General features: G+C 44.7%; 2 protein-coding genes across 8 annotated transcripts in view; one reads left to right on the top strand and one right to left on the bottom strand.

Moving 5' to 3' along the window:
• Positions 1-7,265, top strand: part of PDXDC1 (pyridoxal dependent decarboxylase domain containing 1) — a 53,891-nt gene extending 46,626 nt beyond the window's left edge. For 3 of the 5 annotated variants that reach the window (XM_070412936.1, XM_070412938.1, XM_070412939.1), the window contains exons 22-23: positions 876-980; positions 2,854-4,650. In XM_070412936.1, the coding sequence (XP_070269037.1) occupies positions 876-980; positions 2,854-3,113 (365 nt within the window). In that variant the 3' untranslated portion in view covers positions 3,114-4,650. Of the gene's footprint in view, positions 1-875; positions 981-2,853; positions 4,651-5,918 lie in introns of those variants that run through there. The other 2 variants (XM_070412940.1, XM_070412937.1) reach the window with 2 other exon arrangements.
• NTAN1 (N-terminal asparagine amidase) lies at positions 5,245-21,066 on the bottom strand. Of its 3 annotated transcripts, XM_070412941.1 has the most exons (10): positions 20,839-21,066; positions 13,809-13,911; positions 13,667-13,732; positions 13,263-13,371; positions 10,870-10,943; positions 9,722-9,775; positions 9,122-9,175; positions 8,053-8,150; positions 5,972-6,085; positions 5,245-5,572 (listed from the first exon to the last, which is right to left on the bottom strand). In XM_070412941.1, the coding sequence occupies exons 1-10, from the start codon at positions 20,917-20,919 to the stop codon at positions 5,393-5,395; spliced, it is 933 nt and encodes a 310-aa protein (XP_070269042.1). In that variant the 5' UTR covers positions 20,920-21,066; the 3' UTR covers positions 5,245-5,392. The 3 variants fall into 3 exon arrangements, with proteins under 3 accessions (XP_070269042.1, XP_070269044.1, XP_070269045.1); XM_070412943.1 differs by lacking the exon at positions 13,809-13,911 and having other exon boundaries at positions 20,839-20,856; XM_070412944.1 differs by lacking the exons at positions 13,667-13,732; positions 13,809-13,911 and having other exon boundaries at positions 20,839-20,925.
• Positions 21,067-22,950: the final 1,884 nt, after the last annotated feature.

Raw genomic sequence — 22,950 nt, forward strand, 5'->3', positions numbered from 1 at the left:
CCCACACTCATGCCGAAAGCCTTGTGTGTGTCCCATGCTTTATCCTGGGGCCTGTGCCAGGAATCTGCCTGCCCTTGTGACTCTCTCCTCTCCCTTCTCCTAACCCCTTGGCTAAAATGGCCCAAAAGCAGATACGCATTGCCCACAGCAGATCTCTCTTCCTGGAATCCAGTGAGAAATGTTCGCTCAGCTGTTCAGGCCCTCAGGACTATCTGGGCATTTGGTTTCAGTGTGAACATTGCAGTCCTCATTAGTGTTTGGCCCAGTAAAGTAATGCCTCTGCCCAGTGAAGACCATGGTCAGTATCACTGGACTGTTTGGTTTCAAACTAGGCAACCAGCAAGAATTAACAGTTGCTGGGGTTTGGGGGAGATGATATCCAACAAGACTCCTTTCCTGTTCTACCAGGGCCCCTTCCTGTGTCCCTTCCCCAGGAAATGATGACTCCACTGCGATATGACAACCAGAGATAATCTGACTTTTAAAACCTGCCATGCCTCAGCCTTTAGCAAAGAGGCATTCATTCCTTGTTGCTAAAGCACTTCCAAGGGGGAAGTTAGGGTGTTTCCCACTTGGGCCTGGCTCTCCAGGCGTGCTTATGCCAGCCACACTGCTGGCTGTCTTCACGTGTACACAGGATAGCTGGAGAGACAAGGATGAAACACTCCAGCAGGGCTGGGACTCCTGAGCACAGCTGTGAGGTGGCTTTCTCCAGTTCCGGCATGTTTCAGGAGTACCCAAGTCTCCACTAGTCTGTGTGAGGCTGCATGGCTGGAGGAAGCTCAGTAGGGAACAAGGCTGAATGGGAGCATCTCTCAAGGCAGTCCGTGTCGGGAGTTTCCACCCACCCACCCCTGTCTTTCTTTCCCTGGCAGGCTCTCTGGAGTCCACAGAACACACGTATGTCTACAAAGTACAAGATACAGGAGTAACACCGCCTCACACCCCCACAGGCACTCGAACTAAACTCAGATTTCCAGGTACATTATAGCTTCACTAGAGGCCCAGTGCATGAATTTGTGCATGGGAGGGGTCCATCCGGCCACCCCAATGGGGGCCGATCGGGGGTGGGGGGTCTAATGCTGGAAGTTATAGCTTTCCCCCAGCTGGATTTAATTTTACTTTAAGGATGGCCAAAAGAAAACCCACAACAGAACTGTTTTGCATTTCAAGTGCCATGAGATGAAGTTGTTTATGTGTTGTTTGCAAACATATATCAAGATGGATGATGGCCCTTTAATGATTTTTGCATTCTTTCTGGGGCTCTACCCTCAGTTTCCCAATATGATCTTCATGTCTGTTTGTTTAAAAGTTTTTGTTTTTGAATGTGCCTACCCTTTGCTGTTGCTCCTGGCAGCCTGCAGGTCCTCTTCACCACCCCATTTAAAGAGAGATTGAAAGCTCACCTAATCTGCAAGGCACTGCAATTTCACAAAATCCCCACCCAGCCTCTCTACATTCCTCAGCAAAGGGCCACCATCCCGTTAATGCTGAGGTCGCCTTTTTGGCTAACTGGGAAGGTCCTGGGACTGCGAGTAATGGAGGGAGAATTCCCCACCTTGGCTGTAGTAATAGCAGAGTCCTCAGGAGACTCTGGTCTGGGTCAGAAGGGACTGATAATTATTTTCTTGTGCTTGCACTAAATGTGTATGCACCAGGGAGCCAGACAGTGATTTAGGGGTGTTGGGCCAATTGGGGTGGGGGCCAGCTTCGGGGAGGGGCCTCAGGCAGTTGGCAGCTGACCCTGCTCCCAATCGGGATATTGGGAGCCGGGCTGGCTGGGGGTGGGGCCGATCATGGTCCGGATCCAGCTGGTTGGCTGCCACAGTACGCGTCATACCCACCAGTCATTCTGGTCATTCCACACTAACGGTCGCTGGGCTTTTATATATATAGATGTTTGAGTTCATTAGTATTAAAGAAAATGGTTGGCCCTGGCTGGTGTAGCTCAGTTGGGCATTGTCCTGTACACCAAAAGGTTGCTGGTTCGATTCCCGGTCAGGGCACATGCCCTGGTTGCAGGCTGGATTCCTAGTAGGGGGCATGTTCAGGAGGCAGCCGATTGACGTTCCACTCTCACATTGATGTGTCTGTCTCTCTTTCCTTTCCCCTTCCTCTCTCAAAATAAAAAAGAGAATGGTTTACATTTCTCTTGGGAAAATAGACTTTTGCATCATTTAATGTTTTTCCATTTGGTATTGCCTACACTCCTTTGTTTTCATGGTCTTTAACCCAAAGTTCCATTTCTCTTCAGTTAAGACCAGCTGTCCCTTTTTTTGTTTTTAATGTTTAATATATTTTTATTGATTTCAGAGAGAAAGGGAGGGAGAGAGATAGAAACATCAATGATGAGAGAGAATCATTGATTGGCTGCCTCCTGCACGCCCCCTGCTGGGGATCAAGCCCACAACCCAGGCATGTGCCCTTGGTTGGAATCAAACCTAGGACCCTTTGGTCCACAGGCCGATGCTCTATCCACTGAGCCAAACCGGTTAGGGCCCAGCTGTCTCTTTAAATACCATTCCAGTAGCCTTGGGCTTCAGCCTTGGAAGAATACCTCTGTAGCACTCCCGAGGGGGAAGTTAGGGTCTTGAGAGCTGGCATCATGTTTAACCTAGTGTTTACTCTCCTGAACTTTTCAAGAGTGACCTCCAAAGTCCTAGCCTTGGGAGCATGTTAGTCCATTATCAACTCTTTTCTTGTCTCATTACTTAAATGCTTCCAAACCAATAATTCTGGGGATTTCCACTGAACCGTTGGAATTGATAAAGCAATCTCTTGCTGCACAGATAGCTTTGTTGCAGAAGTATCCATTATTGAGCTTTCAGTGCTGTTTATCCCATCTTTCTCTAGGCCAGAAGCCTTTTAAAAAGTCCCTAAGAGGCTCAGATGCTCTAAGCGAGACAAGCTCAGTCAGTCACATTGAAGACTTAGAAAAAATGGAGCACCTGTCCAGTGGGCAGGAACAAGAGGCCCTGGAGGCTAACAGCCCTGAGCAACACCCAGGGGCTCCCGCCCCTCAGGAAGCCGAGCAGACTGGAACCTTCCAGAACAGAGCCCAGGGCCCAGAAGATGACCGCCCACAGGTAGAAGAACCGGAAAACTTAAGATAAAATTCAGTGTTTGGTTTGAGACTGTACTGAATATTGTGTCATGGAAGATAGTTATACTGAAAATGTGAACTGTGCCACATGCTAATATAAGAGAAATTACTGTTATTTGTGCTTTAACTGGCTTTTTGCACACGTATGTGCAAAAAAATCAGGGTAACTGATTTGTCTAATGTAATGGGTACAGAGAACAACTGTTGTTTCCGTCTATCCAACTGTAGTAATAATTTCCCCCCAAGTTACTGTAAACACTTTTTATTCACAAAGAACACTCAGAATGTCAAGTGTCTGCCACTTGAAACACGTGCTCTTATCTTGTAAACATAAATTATTAGTTACACATAACTTTCTGGTAAGATAGCTTTCTTTAGAACTCTCCGGGTTCTCTGCTGTACCACTGCAGAGGAGAGACAGACAACCTTCCTTTGCCATCTATTTTAGTTGGTGTTTAGTTTGATCAGGTTGCAGTATACAGCTGGACCGTGTTGGCTTGAAAGAGAATGGGTTTCAATGGAATTGTAAATAAGAGTGTCAGAAGCCCTCTCTTGCCATCCCCAACTGCTGCTTTCCCTGGAGACATAAGTAAGGACTGTGTCCACTCAAGCTGTGGCAGGCTATCAAGCAAGTTAGACTGGCAGTGCTTCTGTCTGTGACTTTCCTCTGCCACAAATCCATTTCCCCCTTTATATACTATTTCTAAACTAACTAAATGACTCATCTATTAAGAGAAACTGTAAAGACTCTTCTTGACCATATATATGTATATTTTTAAATATTGGTAAAGCTTTTAAATTGGCACAAGAGAACAGACTGTGCACATTTCTATGTTTAATATCTGAAAACCTAATAGATGCTACTCCTAAAAGCCTAATATTTAACATGCTGTGTAGCACCCAGTTAAATTTAAATTCTAAAATAAGTATACTTTTGACCTGCTTCACATGGGAGCTTCCATAGCTTTGTTCCACTAGCAGCTCACCCCTTTAGGCCCAACACACAAATAAGAAAGAGAAAAGTAAGCTTTCTCAGGCTGACCAAGCCAGACTACTGCTGAAGTAACTGGTTAGCCCTTCCGTGACTGCCCATGTCTACTTTTCCAGAGGACGGCACCCCTTCACTCACCATAGGCAATGGCCCGTGCCTTCCAGTCCAGCAGTCAGGCTTGAGAGACCTTGAGACGGTGGGAATTTACACTGGGTTTGTGGACTGTAGTATTGGAAGCCTTAGTTACACCACAGTAAGCCTATAATTACACTCTGATTTGATGTGATTTCTGACATCTGGCATTTGTCAAAATGCAATTTTCCTTTATCTTTTTTTTGTGTGTGTGCAGATGATTAAACAAAGTCTTCCCTGTTTATTTGGTGCAATGAAGTATAGCAGTTAAAATGGGGGAAGGGGAAATTATCACCTTTAACAAGATTAATTTTTAAATGTTTTTATATATATTTGGAATTGTTAAATTGGTTTTGCTGAAACAGAATTTCACCCTTGAGATACTATTTGAATGTTGGTTTCAATAAAGGTTCTTGAAATTGTTCCCAGTGAGTTTGGTTCATAAATCTTACTATCCGTCAAGCATAGTGACTTCCTCTTGGATAGACAGAAACTTTAGAAAAATAAAGATTTCTGAAAAATATAACTTGCATAATAATCACAATTTGGGCATTTTAGTGACCTAATACCTAAAAGAACAGATTTATCAGTGGTTTTGTGTAACACTCAGATTAAATTTATTCTCATGGGAAATTATCTATTTTAGAGATAATTATAATGCAGGACAGTGAGATCAAATCCTGTTTGTCTTTCTGAACCTTTCATCTCATTCATCTAGAAGTATATTTATATCAGTTTTGGATTTGATGCTTCTAAAATATTTTGGGGCCAAAAAAAACCCACCACCTTCAGTGAGATGTATAAATTCTGACTGAACTTTATTGCATTTTAAATATTGTTTTTAAAGCAGACTCAATTATAAATTTCCCTTTATTCACTAATTTGGTAGAATTAGAATTACCTAAGTAACTGAAATAACTGATAGAATAGTGAGCAGATGGCTTCTTCTCTGCCCCTTATCACTAACCAAAAAGCAACAGCTGGATGTCAACTTTTTAGCAAAGCAAAAAGTAACAAGTGCCTTTGCCAAAATAAGATTTTATTTTGAAAGTCATTTGAAAGACACTAAGACTCAACGGATGTAGATTCCAAATTCATATTCTGTCCAACCCCCACCAATGGTCTCTGTCATGCCAAAAAGTTGCTTTCTTTGGTAATTCCTATTTTTAGCTTCTTGGAGAAGGGACCTTTTCCCATAAGCCATCTTCATTTTTTTTGTAGAGTAGAGCTTTATTTCCAGGAAATAGTGTATTTGTTGGAGATGGGTATTTTTTTAAAAACATCAAGGTTGTTCTAATATGTTCAACAAAGTGGGGGGGCTCGGCCAGAGGTGAAGTGGAAAGGTTCTGGAAAAACAAGATATGAGGCATGAGAGAATAATCTCGCTCTGTTCCCTGCTTTGATAAAGATGACAGATATCCTTGTGTTCCTTAAACATTAATCAGGATGTTCTCAGATCACTCTATAAACCTATGTAAACTGTAAAATACGTAAGAGCAGGTGTACTGGGTTCATGAGAAAAGAGCAGTTGGTTGCTTACTACTTCACCTATGCAAGTGTCTACCCAGGACATTACTTATCTCCACCGATACAAAAGTTAAGTGGGGTCTGCCAGTGGCACCCTAAAAATAAATACTACCCAATGAAGGGAAAGCAGCTATTATTTAGTCTAACCCCTTTTCTTTCTTACAGATGAGGAACCAGGGTCCAGAGAGTTAAGATTTGCCCAACTTGTAAATTCTCACCTCTAAAATTTGCTTATCATCTTGCTGCAACCAGAAATCCACATGTGGAAATGGCACCCAGGAATACGGTCCTATACGAAGTTGTTCTGTCTTTGCATCGTAAATACTAACCATCTGAAAAGAACATTGCAAGGATAGATTTTAAGGAATGCTCTCAGCTTCTCACACCCTACCATTAAAGCATGCTCCAGTGTAGTCTAGCAGTTAAGGCATTTATCTGAATGATAAGCTTCTTTACAATTATGTCTCCTAATAACAAGAGCTGCTACTTACTGAATACTTCCAACTGTCGGGTACTGCACTTTGTGGGTAACAAGTATTAGTCTTGACAACAATCCTGCATGAAGATGACATTTCCCCCATTTTGGTTGAAAACCTGAGGCTCAGAGATGGGGCACATAGCCCACAGTCCCATTTCCAGTAAGTGTCAGAGCTGGGCCTCAAACCCAGGTGTGTCTGACTGAAGTCCATGTTCCTCGTAGCTACATAAAACACTGTCCTGTTATTTATACCCAAGTAATAAGTTACCTTGCAACTTTACACAATGCCTGCTGCCCCATCAAAAGAAAGGAAAAACAATTTGTAAAAATGCTAATTTACCAAATGATCAACTAACTCCCTAAATTCTCAAATTTGTCAATGGTCATTGTCAGCTTACCCGCCAATGTTCTATTTTGGTTACTGAGATTGAAATATATTCTGAATATTAGCTAAATCAAGGCTATGATACTACTTGAGAAATTATAAAAGGAACTCTAAAAATGTTAAAGGGTTGGCAAAACAGGTCACTCTGAATCCAAACATTATTTTCCAATGAAACTGTCAGCATTTCATGGATGAGCAGATCTCTTTTGGGTGCTTTGAATGTTATTATTTCTATTCTTTTCACAGTTTTACACACATTTTTAAAGGATTCTTTCACCTATTCTTCAAGCGGGGTATGTCAGTCTTGGGTTTCCATTTTTCTAATTTTTAAAATTAAAATGTTATTCAGCCTGACCAATGTGGCTCAGTGGTTGAGAGTCAACTCACGAGCCAGGAGGTAACAGTTTGGTTCCTGGTCAGGACACATGCCTGGCTTGCAGGCTCGATCTCCAGTAGGAGATGTGCAAGAGGCAGTCCATCGATGATTCTCTCTCATCATCATTGATGTTTCTGTCTCTCTCCCCCTCTTCCTCTCTGAAATCAGTAACAACAAAACACACATATTTAAAAAATGTTATTTAGCCCTAGCTGATTTGGTTCAGTGGATAGAGCGTCTGCCCGTGACTGAAGGGTCCCAGGTTCGATTCCGGTCAAAGGCATGTACTGTACCTCAGTTGCAGGCTCCATCCTGGTCCTGGTCAGGGTGTGTGTGGGAGGCAACCAATCAATGTGTGTCTCTCACATCAATGTTTCTCTTTCTCTGTCTCTTCCCCCTCCCTTCCACTCTCTCTAAAAATCAATGGAAAAATATCCTCAGGTAAGGATTAAAAATAATAATAAAATAAATATAAAATAAAAAGATCACTTAAAAATGTTATTTAATTAAAAAGCACCCTAAGGCAATCAGACTTTTTTTTTTTTTTAATATATTTTATTGATTTTTTACAGAGAGGAAGGGAGAGAGATAGAGAGTTAGAAGCATCGATGAGAGAGAAACATCGATCAGCCGCCTCCTGCACATCTCCTATTGGGGATGTGCCCGCAACCCAGGTACATGCCCTCGACCAGAATCGAACCTGGGACCTTTCAGTCTGCAGGCCGACGCTCTATCCACTGAGCCAAACCGGTTTTGGCGGCAATCAGACTTTTAAATTGATTTGATTGGTCTTTTGATCAATTGGGGTCTTGAGCTTATAACCTAAAATGGCACACACGCGCTCACACACACACACACACACACACACACACAGAGAGAGAGAGAGAGAGAGAGAGAAAGAGAGAGAGAGAGAGAGAGAGAGAGAGAGAGATGGCCCCTGATTAATTCACAGCTTTAAAGAAGCTGACATGAACTTTTCATATCTAAGGTCTATAAGGCTTTGGAGCTTGATGCCCTTTTTTTTCTTAACCCCTTAACACAAAGATGATTCCAAACTCACTGGTCCTCCTGTTAAAGCTCGTGCAGCACGCAGCTCCTCCTCCGGACCGCGATCTTGGAAGGAGGCTCTGTAGATCTCTGCAGTTTTAACGTTGACAGCTGTGAGGGACAACAGGATGACTGAGTTGAAAGACAAACATGGGAGGTTTGTACAGGCCTACAGTTCTCCCACCATACATAACAGAATATGGATAAGTCTCTCAAATACAGAATAGAATGAAAACTGAACAAAATTACTCTTAAATGCCTGTAGTTTCCTCCTTCCTGGAAAGGGACAATGCAATGTTTTAGCCAAGTACCTCACTCAAAATGGCTGAGACCTGAGCTGAACTAGGTTCGGTAAGACACTTCCCGACCAAGAGCCGGCCCCACAGGAAGACAATCTCTTCAGGCAGGTGCGTGGCAAGGCCTTCCTGGTCAGCCCTGTGACCAAACGTGTCTGCAAATGGCTGGGGGTAGAGGGCCTGTGATCATGGCCAAGTCTGGTGCTTTTGTTTGTTTTCTAATTTTTACTACGCATTTCAAATATATACGTTACAGAAAACAACACATCTGTGTACCCACCACCACAACTAAATACATGAAGTATTACAGACATGGTAGAAGCCCTCTGCATTTCATCCTATACCTCTGGAGTCTTAGGGACCATCCCGAAAGGGTGGAGGTTTCTGGGTTTTCTCTAATCTGATAGTTTTACTTCCCTTCTCAATCAAAACCTCCCTTGATTCCCTACATATAAGAAAATTATTATGCTCCACTCCAGCCCCTGCCGCCCTGGCTGGAGAAAAGCACAGCTGGCCACCTCGGGAGAGAAGAGCGCACTAACACTCCATTGCTGGTGGCTGTCCGTGCTCTATAGGTGCTCCTGGCTCTTTCCTCCCGGTCTGGATGAGGACATTTCCTCTTTTGAAGATAATGCTTAGAGAAGATAAGCTACTTGCCCAGTGTCCCCAGCAAGCACAGCAGAACTAAGGCTGTGACATGCTGACATCAGTGGGCTCACTAGCTCCTGTCACTGGAGCCTGCCTTGTCAACATGTGGCTAGTTTCCAACCCTCAAACACTACTCACCAATGCCATAAATGATTGGAAAGTGGTTTTCATTTTCTTCCCGGTCATTTAATTCTATCAAACAAACAAAAAAATTTTTAAGATCCAATTTTTAAGAAATACTAACCAACTGCTTTCATTTTGTAAAATAGAGGCCAAGAAGGAGCCCCCACTGCTAAAGGGGGGAAAAAACAGACCATAAAAGGGATGGTTTTCCTGTTTCCTTGCTGAGTCCCAGAGCACTCGGGTTTATACAGAACAAACGGCCACCTCCAGAGGTAGGGGCTCCCAGCCATCTACATGCTCAGCAGTCTCACACAAGGTGGCAGCTCCCACCTGGGGTGTGGCCCTTCGTCTGCCCAGGAGTACAGACAGGCTTCTGAAAATCCCAGGGAAGGAAAGATGAGTGACACTGAAGCGGGTCAGCATCTCAACTGAGGCTGCACAGGCTTTGGACACTGGGCAGGACCAGCAGATGGGGAAAGCCCGATCAAAAGTTAGCAAAGCATCGGCAAATGGTCTTCTATGACTGAGGTACTGATGCTAGGACCTGCTTGAAGGGGGAGGGCAAAACGTCCCTGAAATCTACAACTTTATTTTGGGCAGGACGGCAGAACTTACCTGTCACACACAATGTCACTAAGTGAATGTCATCTTCTTGTCTGTCAAATTCACCTACAATTAGAATTGTAAAACCGGATGTCAAAAAAGTTCCTTTAATTAGCAGAACATATGCTGAGCAAGTCAAGAAGGGGACGGAGGGACGGAAGCCAGCTGAGCCATCTCTTTTCTACTACCCTTTCAGCCACCACCTGGCCTACCAGGCCTGCCAAGGTACAGCCATGTTCCTAGCCTCAAGCCCAAAGGAAACTGTGACCAAGGCTTTCCATTTCTCTCTTCATTTGGAGAGGTTTGGGAGAATAAAATGACTCTAAAGATTTTTACTCTTCCTAAGTAACTATTTTTCCTGTTATCATAGTCATAAAAAAATTGATCACTGCAAAAATTTGGAAATACAGGAGAGTATAAGGAATAATAGGTTTTTAATGGTAGAAGTATATGGGATTTTAATGCCCATAATCTCAGTTAAGACGCTGTGTATTCCATACTTTTCCATGCACAGCTAAGCTCATAGCATGTAGACATTTTATATTTAATAGCTACATAATTATTCCTTTACTAATGAATATTAATTTCCTGTTGTAAATGTTCTACTGCCCATCTATCTTCAGACATAAATTCTGTGCACATTTCAGATTATTTTCTTAGAATAGATTCCCAGAAGGGGAATTACTGGGTCCAAGGATATGAGCCTTTTTAAGACTTTACCATGATACCAAATGGCTTTCCCCGCAGGTTGTACCAACGTATATTCCAGTACTGTGTCAACTTGTTACCTCACTGCCTCATGGTTAACACAGAACATATGTGTTTTTGTAAAAAATACTTGCTCATTGAGTATGGAAAATATGGTATGATCGGTGTTCTCATTTTCTACATATTAAAACGGACATTTCTTCCTGGAGGGTGGTTCTGTTTTTACATAATTCAGAGTATGTCAACTGCTGTCTTTAAAAAAAATCTTGTCCCATCCCATTAGCCCCTGAAAATGTAGCTGTATGCTGTTCAGTCTTGATGTGAGATTCCAAGCTGAGCAGTTTATGTCACTCCAGGAAGGTGTGCCCCTCTTGTGTCCTCACTGGGACTCTTAGCCAAGCAAAAATAGGTATAAATTTTTATCCAATTTGGGGGGGAAACAGGGAACTTACTAAGAAGTTGATGAGTAAGTTTTTGTGACAACTGCCTATCGTCACTGAAGCCGCCCACGAGGTGCACTTCCAGCCTGGCAAAGAGATGGGATTGTGGTCAGAGGCCAGCACAAGGCAGCGACTGTGCACTGGTTTTGCTTTGCATGGTGTTTCTCAGCTTCAGTAGCCCTCGCTCTACAGAGCGCTTCTAGGCCATGCTTGAGCCTTCCTGCACACAGAAGACCCGTGTGGCTCCCTGGGGTAAATGGGGAGGCTGCCAAGGCCAGGCAAGCTTCTGGGGATCCTGCCCAGGAACCCTGATGGCTGAGAGCGTTTCTGTCTTACCACAAATATGAGCCGCTCGAGGCAGAGGGTGAGGAACTCTGCTCGGGAAGAATATGCCTCTACACACTGTTTACCACCCAAAGCAGGATACCTCTGAAAGCCCCTTCAGTGTCTCCGCCAAAGAGGAACTGGGTGGAGGAGTGGGAGGGGGACAGCTTACGCTGTATAGCCCGTTTTGTGGAGGGACTGCAGTGGGCCCTCCACAGTGCTGTCTCCCCTAATGCCCGCCTCTCCTGGAAAGACAGGAATGATCACCTCCATCCCACAGGGAGGGAAACAGTCTCTGTCCAAAGCACATGCTTATTATCCACTGTGTCCCCCTGAACGTTAGCTGCAGGAGACAGAAACGCGTGTTCTTGGAGTTAAATAATTTGGGGAAATCTTGCCCGGTGTAACCCCTCCCTAGGAATCATAGTTCACACTAGCAAAGAAAAGCCCTAGGAAGTCCGACAGGTAGAAAAAATAAACTTTGTTTGGCCTGTTTCCCACTTGTCTGCTAACTACCTGTGCACAGCCTAAAACAACCTGGGGACGAGTGCTTTGGAAAGTGCAGTTGTAGCCCTAGCTGGTGTGTTCGGTGGATAGAGCGTCAGCCTGTGGACTGAAGGGTCCCAGGTTCGATTCCGGTTAAGGGCATGCCTGGGTTGCTGGCTCAATCCCCAGTGGGGGGCATTCAGGAGGCAGCCAATCAATGATTCTCTCTCATCACTGATGTTTCTATCTCTCTTCCCCTCTCCCTTTCTCTCTGAAATAAATAAAAATATACTTAAAAAAAAAAGAAAAAGTGCAGCTGTTATTCACATAGACGTGAGGAATGAACTGGAATCTCTAAGAAACCAGCACAGGGCCAAGCACCAAGCGGTCTCATAATGAACATTTAAAGTAAGAGGAGCAGAGGTCACCATGGCTTTGCTCGACACTGGGCCACAGGGTGCAGCAAACCTTCCAGAGTGACCAAATCAGTTCCATGAACAGACCAGGGATATCTCACAACTGCGTTGCGAGAATCACTGAGTTGGGCCTGTGGCCAGATCCAGCTAAGTAATCCATGGCCCAATGAAAAGTCCATTCTGTGACTGCATAGATGGCACACCAGTGAAGCAACACAGGCAGAAGTAGAATTAAATTTAAAAATTAACCTGTGTTGTACTAGTGAAACTGACAGAGGCTTTTTTTAAATCTTTGGGATTCTAAGAACTTGTATATGAATGGACTAGTTCATGCAATGGCTGCATTAGGCTTCAAGTAAAATGAGAGCAAAGTCTGCAAAGTCGGCCTGATGACAGAGGAAAGAGGGGGCAGGGGAGCGAGCACAGGTCAGACTGTCATGGGCCTACCACTAGCTAGCTGTGTGACTCCGGGTCAGCTGAGTGTGTGTCAGCAGCTGTGGAAAGGAGGTGGTTACACTTCCTGTTACCGGTGAGAGGGTTAGATGCTGTGATGGACGGCCAGGTCAGACATCAGCTCTTGTAAGGAATCCCGGGTAAAACCACTGTTTTGCTGACATTTAAAACTGTACCCCCCTAGTCCCTCAGCTGTCTCCCGTTCCTTCTCTGCCTTGTTTTTTTCCACAGTCCGGTTTACCGTTTAACATCCTGTTTTGCTTATTGAATGCCTCCTTGCTTTACAATATGAACACCATAGGGGCAGGTTTGGTCTACTCTGTCCACTGCTATGTCGCTGGCACCTATAACAAGTTCTTGCTCATAAAAAGCATTCAATAAATAACTGCTGAAGGAATAAATGAATGAAGGGAAACTACATCTGGGGTATAACAAAGCAATGTCTGATATGTGAACATCTAAAAATACATCCCTGAACATAAAACTACAGGTACGAGGTCAATCCTTCCACTGACAATCCAGCATTGTTCCCCTGCCTGTACCCATCACCCACTCACTCACTCACCAACTAGGACAAGGGGCCATGCTGTGCCAAGCTCCGCTCCAGGGGAACAAGACAGCCACTGTGGTAGTGACATTCTGTGTTTCTGTGACAGCTTCTGCAGCACTTCCTCTACACAAGGGTGCAAAGTTCCCGATATCACAAAACAGTAGCTCGGAGCTCACCTTCCACACTGAGCGTGGTCGGAAAAGGACTTTATGGAGTTCATGATCAAGGGGACCTCAGCTTTGGTGTCAGTTCCATCACAATGTGTCAAGCAGGTGGCCCCATTACCTGAAGAACAAGGGTGAAATGACTCATGTTACTCCCGATGAGAACTCAGTAAGCAAGCCAACTCAATTCCTGTCCATTCGGACCACCTCATCTTGAATATCCTGTAAGGGAAAACAGAAACTGTGCTGCCCAGCCAACCCATTCTGACCAGGGCACAGGGAGGTACCATGCAGACCAGAGAAAAGGTGAGCGGAGTCAGGTTTCCAGTAGGACACCAGGACACGCAAATCGAGAAATTAATGGTCCCAAACTTGGTTGGTTTAAATAATGATTTCCTTTATCTCTCTCGCCATACCTGTGTGCCTCAGGACCACAATGTGACAAGTGGTGGCATCATCAGAACCCAGAATGGAGATGGAGCCTGTTTAAAAAAGAAATAAAATAAAATATCCAATAGCCTTTTGGGATAACGCCCAATTCACTGCTTCCTAACCTACCATCCTTTGGGGAGGTCACTGCAAGCTCTCTTTGCTGAACATACAGAAGGCCCTGGGGTCCCACTTGTTGAACAGACTGACCTCTGAGAAGTCTGGCTCTTTCCTGTTTAATTAAAAAAAAAAATAAAATAGTGATGGAAATTAGTGAGGATTGAGTAACTAGAGAGGTGGAGAGAGCCAAAGTGTGCCCTAAGTGGGAAATACACACTTGTAGGTCTGAGGTGTGTGTATTATTTGACAGAAAGGCTAAACTAAAAAGATAGCAGTAGCTATCATGTGGAACAATGCAAAAAGCAACAACAAAGTCCTATTCTCTTTTATCCTATAAAACAAGATTTTAGTGTCTATGGAATAAGTTGCAAAAATCCTTTTTCACAGTTCCTTACTGAAGAATAGGAGGCTCTTCACGATTTTACAATTGTAAAGAGAATCAGACTGTATGGCCTAGTGCAGTGATGGCGAACCTATGACACGTGTGTCAGAGGTGACATGCGAACTCATTTTTTTGGTTGATTTTTATTTGTTAAATGGCATTTAAATATATAAAATAAATATCAAAAATATACATCTTTGTTTTACTATGGTTGCAAATATCAAAAAATTTCTATATGTGACACGGCACCAGAGTTAAGTTAGGGTTTTTCAAAATGCTGACTTGCCGAGTTCAAAAGGTTCGCCATCACTGTCCTAGTGGATCAGTGGATCAGAAACCACATCCCCTCTTTACTTTCTTTAAAGAAGTAGAGGGGTTAAGACCTTCCCTAAACCCTAATCTGGTAATCCCACTCCTGGAAATCCGTAATGAGGAAATAATCCAAAATCTCTGTGTTATTTAGGATGGCAAAAAGCTGGGAGCATCAACAAAAAAGATTAATAAATTATGCAGAACCAACTCACAACTACTAATTGTACAGTTATGGAAAATAAGGACTACGGGAAAATAGTTTTGAAATGTACAATGAAAAGCAAGATGCAAAATTATAAAATTTTAAAGCTATAAATATACTGTTAATACAACAATGCTAAAACATTACTGTACCTATGAAAAAATACTGGAAGGAAATTCACCAATATGAGCATGGTTGTTAGAACAGGGCAAACTCAAGTAATTTAACTGGTGTTTTCTCTCTATTCTCTAAATCTTCTATGATATAGTTATGTTATTAAAGTAGAAAACCAAAAATGAGCAAATCTATGAAAAGGATAGATTAATATTAGGTGTCCACATTTTGTCTAACCGAATATTTGTATAAATTCTTATGCAGTAAACCTGGGGCGGGGGGGGATCAAGTGGTTAAATTCTTGAATGAAAATACACGTTTTTTTTTCCAAAACTGTCAAATTGATACAACCCTAAGTATCATAATTTCCTTACTTGCAACAAATAAACTCAATGAAAAAGAATCTTATCCAGATGTGTAATATAGTGTATTGTCTAGACTGGAGAATGTTTTTATAATCTTACACAGGCTTCTTGCCATATCTCATATTGGTGAGAATTTAAGTTAGTACTTACTAAAATAGATATAAAAAAGCATAATGATCAGCTGGATGAATTATACAGTGTCTTCTTTTTAATAAACTCCCATTAATTGGAAGCAAAACAGCAATTAGAATGAGACCAGCCCTCAACTTAAGACAGGAATTGAGAATTAAGTGAACTGCAATGAAGAATTGGATCTGCCTGGCACCTCTGCCTGCTGCAGAAGTCCATGAGAAATAAATGTGGCCGATTGTTCTGAAACTCAAAACACTCCTTATCAGGGAGCACTTTCATTTTCATACCACTTCTCAGCTCACCTCAGTTCAGAATAACAAAGGAGAATTCAGAATTTCCTTTTTGTCATTCCTTTAATACTTACCTTAACTTTGTTCTTTTGGGAAAGGGAGAGGGAGGAGTAAAGGCAAATTTTTACCATGTCTTTTCATAACTGGGTCACCATCCAAAAGCAAAACTACTTGTGAGATTTGATTATCACTCTCATACCCAAGACCAAAAATCAGGTCTTTTTTGACACAGCTCCAGAGAAAAGCACCATGGATTGTTAGAAGAGAGAATGCCACAAGGCAGAAATGGTATGCTGCTTCTGTCTTCCACTTAAAGAAATAAAAAAAAGTTTAGCCAAAGTTCTCTGGGGGGAAACCCACGGCCAGCCCTACCTTATAAACTCACATCCTTTCTGATATAAAAATAGCCTCAGCTTCCTCAACTTTTGCTTTTCTCTGGATACTAAGATTCACCAAATAAATAAATATATATATCTTTTCCATCAGCCTTTCTGTGCAACACCTCACTCTCACTTCCCAATCCCTGGCCAACGGTGCGGGTCTCTTAAGCCAGAGCTCAGCACTCCCTTTTCTGAAGGGGCCAGACAGTAAGTATTCTGGGCTTTGCAGACTGCACTGTAGCAAGAAAGCAGCGCAGCCCGCATGTAAACAAAAGGCTGTAGCTGTGTCCCCAAAAACCTTATTTATGGGAAAGACCAAAATCTGAATTTCATATAATTTCACGTCACCAAATATCAATCTTTTGATTTTTCTCCCACCCTTTAAAATTTAATGTTAAAGCTCGAGAACTACCCACAAACAGGATTTGGGTTGTGCCTATAGTTCATCGCCTCCTGGGTTAGCCAATCACTTAGCTGTACCCTCGAGGATGATCACTGAACCCTCACTCCTGCTGCATGTTGTCAGTTCTCCCTTCAAAAACAGGAGAACAGGTCTAACAGGGCTTTGTGAACTGCAAAGCATGCCCTGTAAGAAATTATTATAACAGGTAAAGCTCTCCAAACTGAGCCTTCTTTCCACCTGTGCTACCTTATTTCAGTCCTTCATGGTCTCACACAGGAATTCCCGCCACAGAATTTAGGAACGGAAGATAGACAGCAAGACAATGGAGTCCCCTGCCTTCCACCGACTGAGCCTGGGCATGTTCCTGACTCTCCGTGCTCCCACCTCCTCCTCGGGGCAACGGGGATGATGCTGACCACTCCTCAGCTGTGTGAGGATTAACGGAGAGCAGGTTTGTAGGGAGTGGCTGTCACCATTCCTCATCCCTGTTTCTTGGACCCCAAGGTCTCCCTTGCCCACTCTATCCTCCCCGATGGCTGCCAGCATTATTGCTTCAAAACACTGATTTTGTTACATCACTTCTCTGCTCAAAAAAAAAACACACAAAAAACCTTTCTGAGCCCAGCAATTTCATTTGACGGAATAATTATGGGGCTTAGGACGATTTAGCTCTGTGACTTTTCATAATGAAAGAATCTTACATGCTTAAAAGGAGGAACAAAGTTACAGTGCATTCATATTGTGGAAGTCTACGGAACCATTTAACAAGGTGTTGCAGGACTGGTTACAGAGCACCCAGTGACTGGTTAAAAGCAAGACTCTAGGAGACATATGTAATACTTTTTGTAATACTTTAAGCAATAAAACAATAAAAAATAAATAAATAAATAAATAAATAAATAAAGCAAGACTCTATACCAGTGGTCGGCAAACTCATTAGTCAACAGAGCCAAATATCAACAGTACAATGATTAAAATTTCTTTTGAGAGCCAAATTTTTTAAACTTAAACTATATAGGTAGGTACATTGTTATGAACTTAATTAGGGTACTCCTAAGGCTTAGGAAGAGCCACACTCAAGGGGCCAAAGAGCAGCATGTGGCTCAGGAGCCGCAGTTTGCCGACCACGGCTGGCAGTGCTGCCGGGTGGAACTTTGTGCAGTGATGGCAACATCTGTATCTGTGCGGTCTCGGACAGGAGCCACTAGCCACAGGTGGCTGTCGAGCATTTGACATGTGGTTAGTTCGACTGAGGAATTGATTTTTAAAGTTTATTTAATTTTAATTAACTTAAATGTAAACAGCCACATGAGGTTGGTGGCTACATATTGAACAGTGCAGCTGGAGACCAAGGCAGACGGCCAGGGTTCCAATCCAGGCTACACCACTTACAGGATGTAGGACTTTGGGCAACTTACTCAGCCTCTCTGTGCCTCACAGTCATCACCTGTAAAATGGGAATAGTACTAACACCTACTTCACAGGGCAGTGGTGCTCAGCAAGTTCCACTACATCACTGTTATTTTTTAAAGACTGACTTTAGCCCTAGCTGGTCTGGCTCAGTGTATACAGCATCAGCCTATGGACTGAAGGGTCCCAGGTTTGATTCCGGTCAAGGGCACATGTCTGGGTGGCGGGCTCGGTCCCCAGTAGGGGGCATGCAGGAGGCAGCCAATCAATGATGCTCTCTTATCATTGATGTTTCTATCTCTCTCTCCCTCTCCCTTCCTCTCTGAAATCAATAAAGATATATATATTTTTAAAATTGACTTTAGAGAGAGGGAGAGGAGGCGAGAGAGAGAAACACTGACTTGCTGTTCCACCTACTTACACATTCACTGGTTGGCTCTTGTGGGTGCCATGACCAGGGTTTAAACCCAAAACCTTGGCATATTGGGATGACGCTGCATTACTGTTATTATTTTACTATTCTATGCTAGGCATAGCTAGGGAGAGGCTTATACTTGCTGGCAATTCTTACTTACAACATACTGTTACATGAAAAAGACAGAGTACACAGTATGCTCCCATTTTTAAAAGTACATCACACAAAGAAAAACCTCTGTAAGAATATTTACTGAAATGTGAAGTGATTGTGGTCATAGATTATTTATTCTTCTTTTTGACATTTACATTCATTTATTTATTTTTTATGAAGAGGATATACTACTTATAGAAAAATAGTCAAATCTTTCATTTCCCTTCACTGCTTATTTGTTGAAAGATCCATCCAAATCCCTCTAATCCAGATACGACCTAGCTCTCCACTTATTTCCAGTCTGTCCCCTTCTCTGCACCAAGGAAACTGGCAGTTCACCTGCCCCTGGGAGGCTTCCTCTCCTACCCTTCGGAGCACAGTCTAACTTGCCTCGCTAGAAAGCCCTCCCCTTCCCCTTTTCAAGTCTCTCTCATACCTCCATCCTCCTTCCCTTAGACTGTTGCAAGTGAAAGTGACCGTCCCTCCTCCGTGTTTCTGTAATGTGAATTGGTCCCCACTACGAAGCCTTTCTAGGCCACGTCTCCCTAAATAGGTCAAACCTCTCTTCAAGAGGGGCCAGCCACCCTGGTATAGTCCCACATCCCCCCCTCTCTCCACACTTAGTGTGCTGCCTTGGACACTGATCTATCTAACTATCTATATATATAAAAGCCTAAGCGACCCAACGACCAGTCGACAGGTCGCTATGACAGGCACTGACCACCAGGGGACAGATACCCAACGCACAGGATCGGGCTCCCTTCTGTCTGGATCGGGCCTGTGGGGATCGGGCTGAAACCGGCTCTCCAACATCCCCCAAGGGGTCCTGAATTGCAAGAGGGTGCAGGCCAGGCTGAGGGACCCCACCAGTGCACGAATCCGTGCACCAGGCCTCTAGTTTGTCATATAAATTTTCAGACATAAAAATAAGTGTCACCTAAATTTTGTTAGGCAGCTAGAATATTTCCCCTTGGTGAGTCCCTACTCCTGATGTCACTAGTTAATGGTGTGACAGCGACACAGTACAAGGAAAGTGCTAGCACAGTGCCCAGTGTCTGCTAAGTCCTCAGTATGTGCTGACAACTATTACTATTGTTTTCTTGAAATGCAAGTTGAGAATCGCACAAAGCTGTCCCCTTTTCCCTGTCAGTAACTCCTCCTCATCCTTCGGGTCATCTGTTCACTCATTTCTTTATTTTTTAATATGTATATATATTTTTATTTCAGAGAGAAGGAAGTGGGAGAGAGAAAAACCTCAATGATGAAAGTCATTGATCCGCTGCCCCCTACAGGCCCCCTCCCGGGGATCACGCCGGAGAGCCTGGCCTGTGCCCTGACCTGAACCCAACCCGGACCTCCTGGTTCACGGGTCCACGCTCAGCCACTCAGCCACACCTGCTGGGCTGTTCGCTCATTTCTGTAACAAACACTGACGGGAGCTTACCGTCTGGGGGGGGGGGGGGGGGCAGATTCAGGAGAATAAACAAAAGCAGTAAGCAGACAAAATAATTACCAACTACACCTGCTGCAGAGGAGCTCTCAGGAGCACCTCCCTCCCTCGGCCCCGGAGCAGGGCAGCTTCTGCGCCTCCACCTCCGGCGGGAAGGGGGCGTTTTTCTCCTTGGCACTGAGGTTACGGTCCCGGAGTGACTGTGATTAAAAGCCATCCCCTCCCCAACTCCACGGTAAATGTCCTGGATGCAGGGAAAGCGGTGAACACCGGGCAGAGCCCAATGTATAGATTTAGGTTATTCCCCCTTAACTGGGGCAAGTGTGAGGAGTGGTCCCCAATCTTTTTTAACAGTAAAAAAAACACCCTTTTCTGCATAAGCTTGGATTAAGGTTTCAGGGATCTATTTGAGGACAAAAGCAGGAAAACAAAACCAAACCCTGCCATCAGGGCGTGGTCCTCACCGCGGCCCAGCTGTGGGAAAGCGGGGCCCTTCCTTCCGGCTAAAGACAACTGGAGCCCGGCGCCCTGGTGGGGAGAGGAGGGGCGCGGGGAGGGGCCCGCCGGGCACCCCTGCCCAGACGCTGTCCCCAGCCCACCCTGGCATCACCGACCGCTTCCTGAGGACCCCAACACGAGGCGGCGTTCACGCGGGGTGAGGATCCCCGCGAGTGCTCTCCTAACGCGCCAAGTCCGGCTTGGGGGTGCGGACAGCGCTGTCTGGGAACAGTGGTCCCGGGGGGTCCTCAAGCTGCGGTGCTGTGCGACTCCGGGCAAGTCCCCTACCCTCTCTGGGCCCCCGTCCCCTCCCCGAGGGAAAAGGGGCCCCAGCAGATGCCCTCTAAGGTCCAAAGGCAAACGCTCCACAGATGCCTCCAGTGCAGGCGGAAGGTCGCTGCCAGCGGCCGGGTGAGCCGCCAGCAGCGCCTCAGCTGCGCCAAGTTTAAGTCAGTTTCGGGCGGAGCGGGTGGCGGCGGCGGGGTGAGGAGGGCTCGGTCCGCCTGGAAGCCCCCCGCCCGGGCCCTGCTCACCTCCAGCAGCGGGTGGGCTCGGACGAGGTCCCGGGCGGACTGCGGCAGCTGCACTCGCCGCCCGTCAACCAGCAGCGGCATCGTGGGGACGGCGGCCCGGCAGTCCCAGGGAGGCGTCGGCCGCCCCCGCCGCGGGCTGCCAGCTGCCACCGCCGCCGCCGCCGCCGCCTTAGGGTGCCCCCGCGAAGGCCCGCGCCGCCGCGAGCGCCGCCGGGAAGTGGAGTCCGAGGAGACCGCACAGACACAGGAGGGTGAGGAAATCTAGGGCGGGGCCGCAATGCCCCTTGGGAAGCGTAATCTAATCGCGAGGAAGAGGAGTGAGGCCAGCCTCCTCCGCAAGGGCCGCTGGGAAATGTAGTCCTGAAAGCGTGGGGACCGAGGGAGGGGAGCTGCGCCCAACTTGAGAGCCTTTGCTCGCAGCGAGCCTAGCTCAGTTCCCAGACCCGGTAACCTGGCCTGAGTGCGGGGTCTGGGGGCTCACTGCTTGGGTTCACAACACGGCCCTTCCACATCTAATCGTGCGTGATCTTGAGCAAGTCCCAGACAGTATTCAGTGAATAAACGCACACGTCTTAAACTGGGAAAATAGAGCCTAAACTTTGCTAACCCCACATTTAGAAATCATCGGTTCACTCTTGGCATCCAGTAGGCACTCAGAGGTGGGAGTTAAAGATCAGCAAGATACCATGCAGTCCCTACTGAGGATAGGTACCCTGGTGCAGGGCTGGGGCTCTCTATTCTAAAACTTGGAAGTACTGTATCACTCAAATAGATTCAATTCCACAATACATCAAGTAATTTTTAAAGAAGACAGTGGTGAGATGAGAGGAGCCATCCCACGAAGAACAGAACTACTAAAATGTAATCATTTTATATTCCACCTCCTCTTAGTTTTTCTAAACTCCCAAGGGCCAAGAACCACCATAATCAGTGTCAGGTTGGGGATCTCTTAAATTGGTACCAAGGAAGTAACATGGGTCAAATGGAAGTCATCTTTGTCTTGAAAAGATTTTTTCATGGAAGAGCTTCCTTCTTTAGTCTTCCTCACAAGGTAGCCAAACAGCTACTGACTTTACATGCATTTCCACTGAATCCTCACAACCCTAGGTTTGTTTTCACTTTATAGTTCAATAAAATTAAAGCTTTGAAGAGTGTCACACACTTGGTTAGAAAGAGAAGCTACTAACCAAGCAGACAAAGGGATGGACCCTGGTTCTCCACCAACTGAAAGTCTGTTTTGCATCCCGCAGGTGGGGCTGTGGTTGAGCATAGACCTATAGAAGTCGGGATTCTGATCCAGTAGGAGTCATAGGGAGGCAACCAATGATTTTCGTCATTTATGTTTCTCTCTCTCCCTCTCTGAAATCAATATATACTAGTATATACTAGAGGCCCGATGCATGAAATTTGTGCAAGAGTAGGCCTTCATGGCCCCGCCCCCTACACACCAGTCATTAGGGAAGGTTGTCAACACTAACCTCCCCACCACCCCCCAATGCCAGGTCTAATTAGCTCTTTATTATATAGGATATATACGTCTTCTTTTCAGTAAGAGGAACAGAAAATCCCTTGTTCTCATACACTTCCCAAGAGATTTCACAATTGTTTTTTCACCAGATATATTCCTTCAAAGCATGTGCATTTTTTGAAAAAGTGTTCGTCTTCCTTGGACCAGTTCAAGCCTCAGTCATTCTTGGCTGGTTGTGATCAAGGGGTATCACTGACACTTCAGATGCATCTGGAAGTGCATCTCATCACCAACATGCACTTTATTTTTGAGCATTCCCAATCACACTGGCAATATTTTTGCCATTTTAATCGTTTCAGATGCAGTTTTATATTGAAAAACGATGTTTAAATACAGATCAGTAAGAAAAAAAATTAAAAGAACATTTATGTAGGAAGCCTCTTTCTTGACATAAGAACAGGAGTTCCAGATTAACCATGTCATTGTTTTATTGTCACAATGGGTTTTTTCTCAAGCTCCTTTGAAATTACACTTACTTATAAATATATCCCTCTACATTAAAGCTACTTCCCAAACCACAAAGACTCCACTTACCATTATTTCTATGGACACATTTCATTTTCTTATTTTGTCCAGTATACAAA

This window comes from Myotis yumanensis, unplaced genomic scaffold, assembly GCF_028538775.1.
Source record: "Myotis yumanensis isolate MYYU_CA2020_CCGP unplaced genomic scaffold, mMyoYum1.0.hap1 SCAF_4, whole genome shotgun sequence".
Lineage (NCBI taxonomy): Eukaryota > Metazoa > Chordata > Mammalia > Chiroptera > Vespertilionidae > Myotis > Myotis yumanensis.

Coding starts and splice junctions, on each gene's coding strand:
- NTAN1 (XM_070412941.1), bottom strand. CDS start 20,919: ATGCCGCTGCTGGTTGACGGGCGGCGAGTGCAGCTGCCGCAGTCCGCC. Junction 9,776..10,869: donor ACTTACTCATCAACTTCTTA/GTAAGTTCCCTG, acceptor TTCTAATTGTAG/GTGAATTTGACAGACAAGAA. Junction 9,176..9,721: donor AGTGACATTGTGTGTGACAG/GTAAGTTCTGCC, acceptor TTTGTTTGATAG/AATTAAATGACCGGGAAGAA.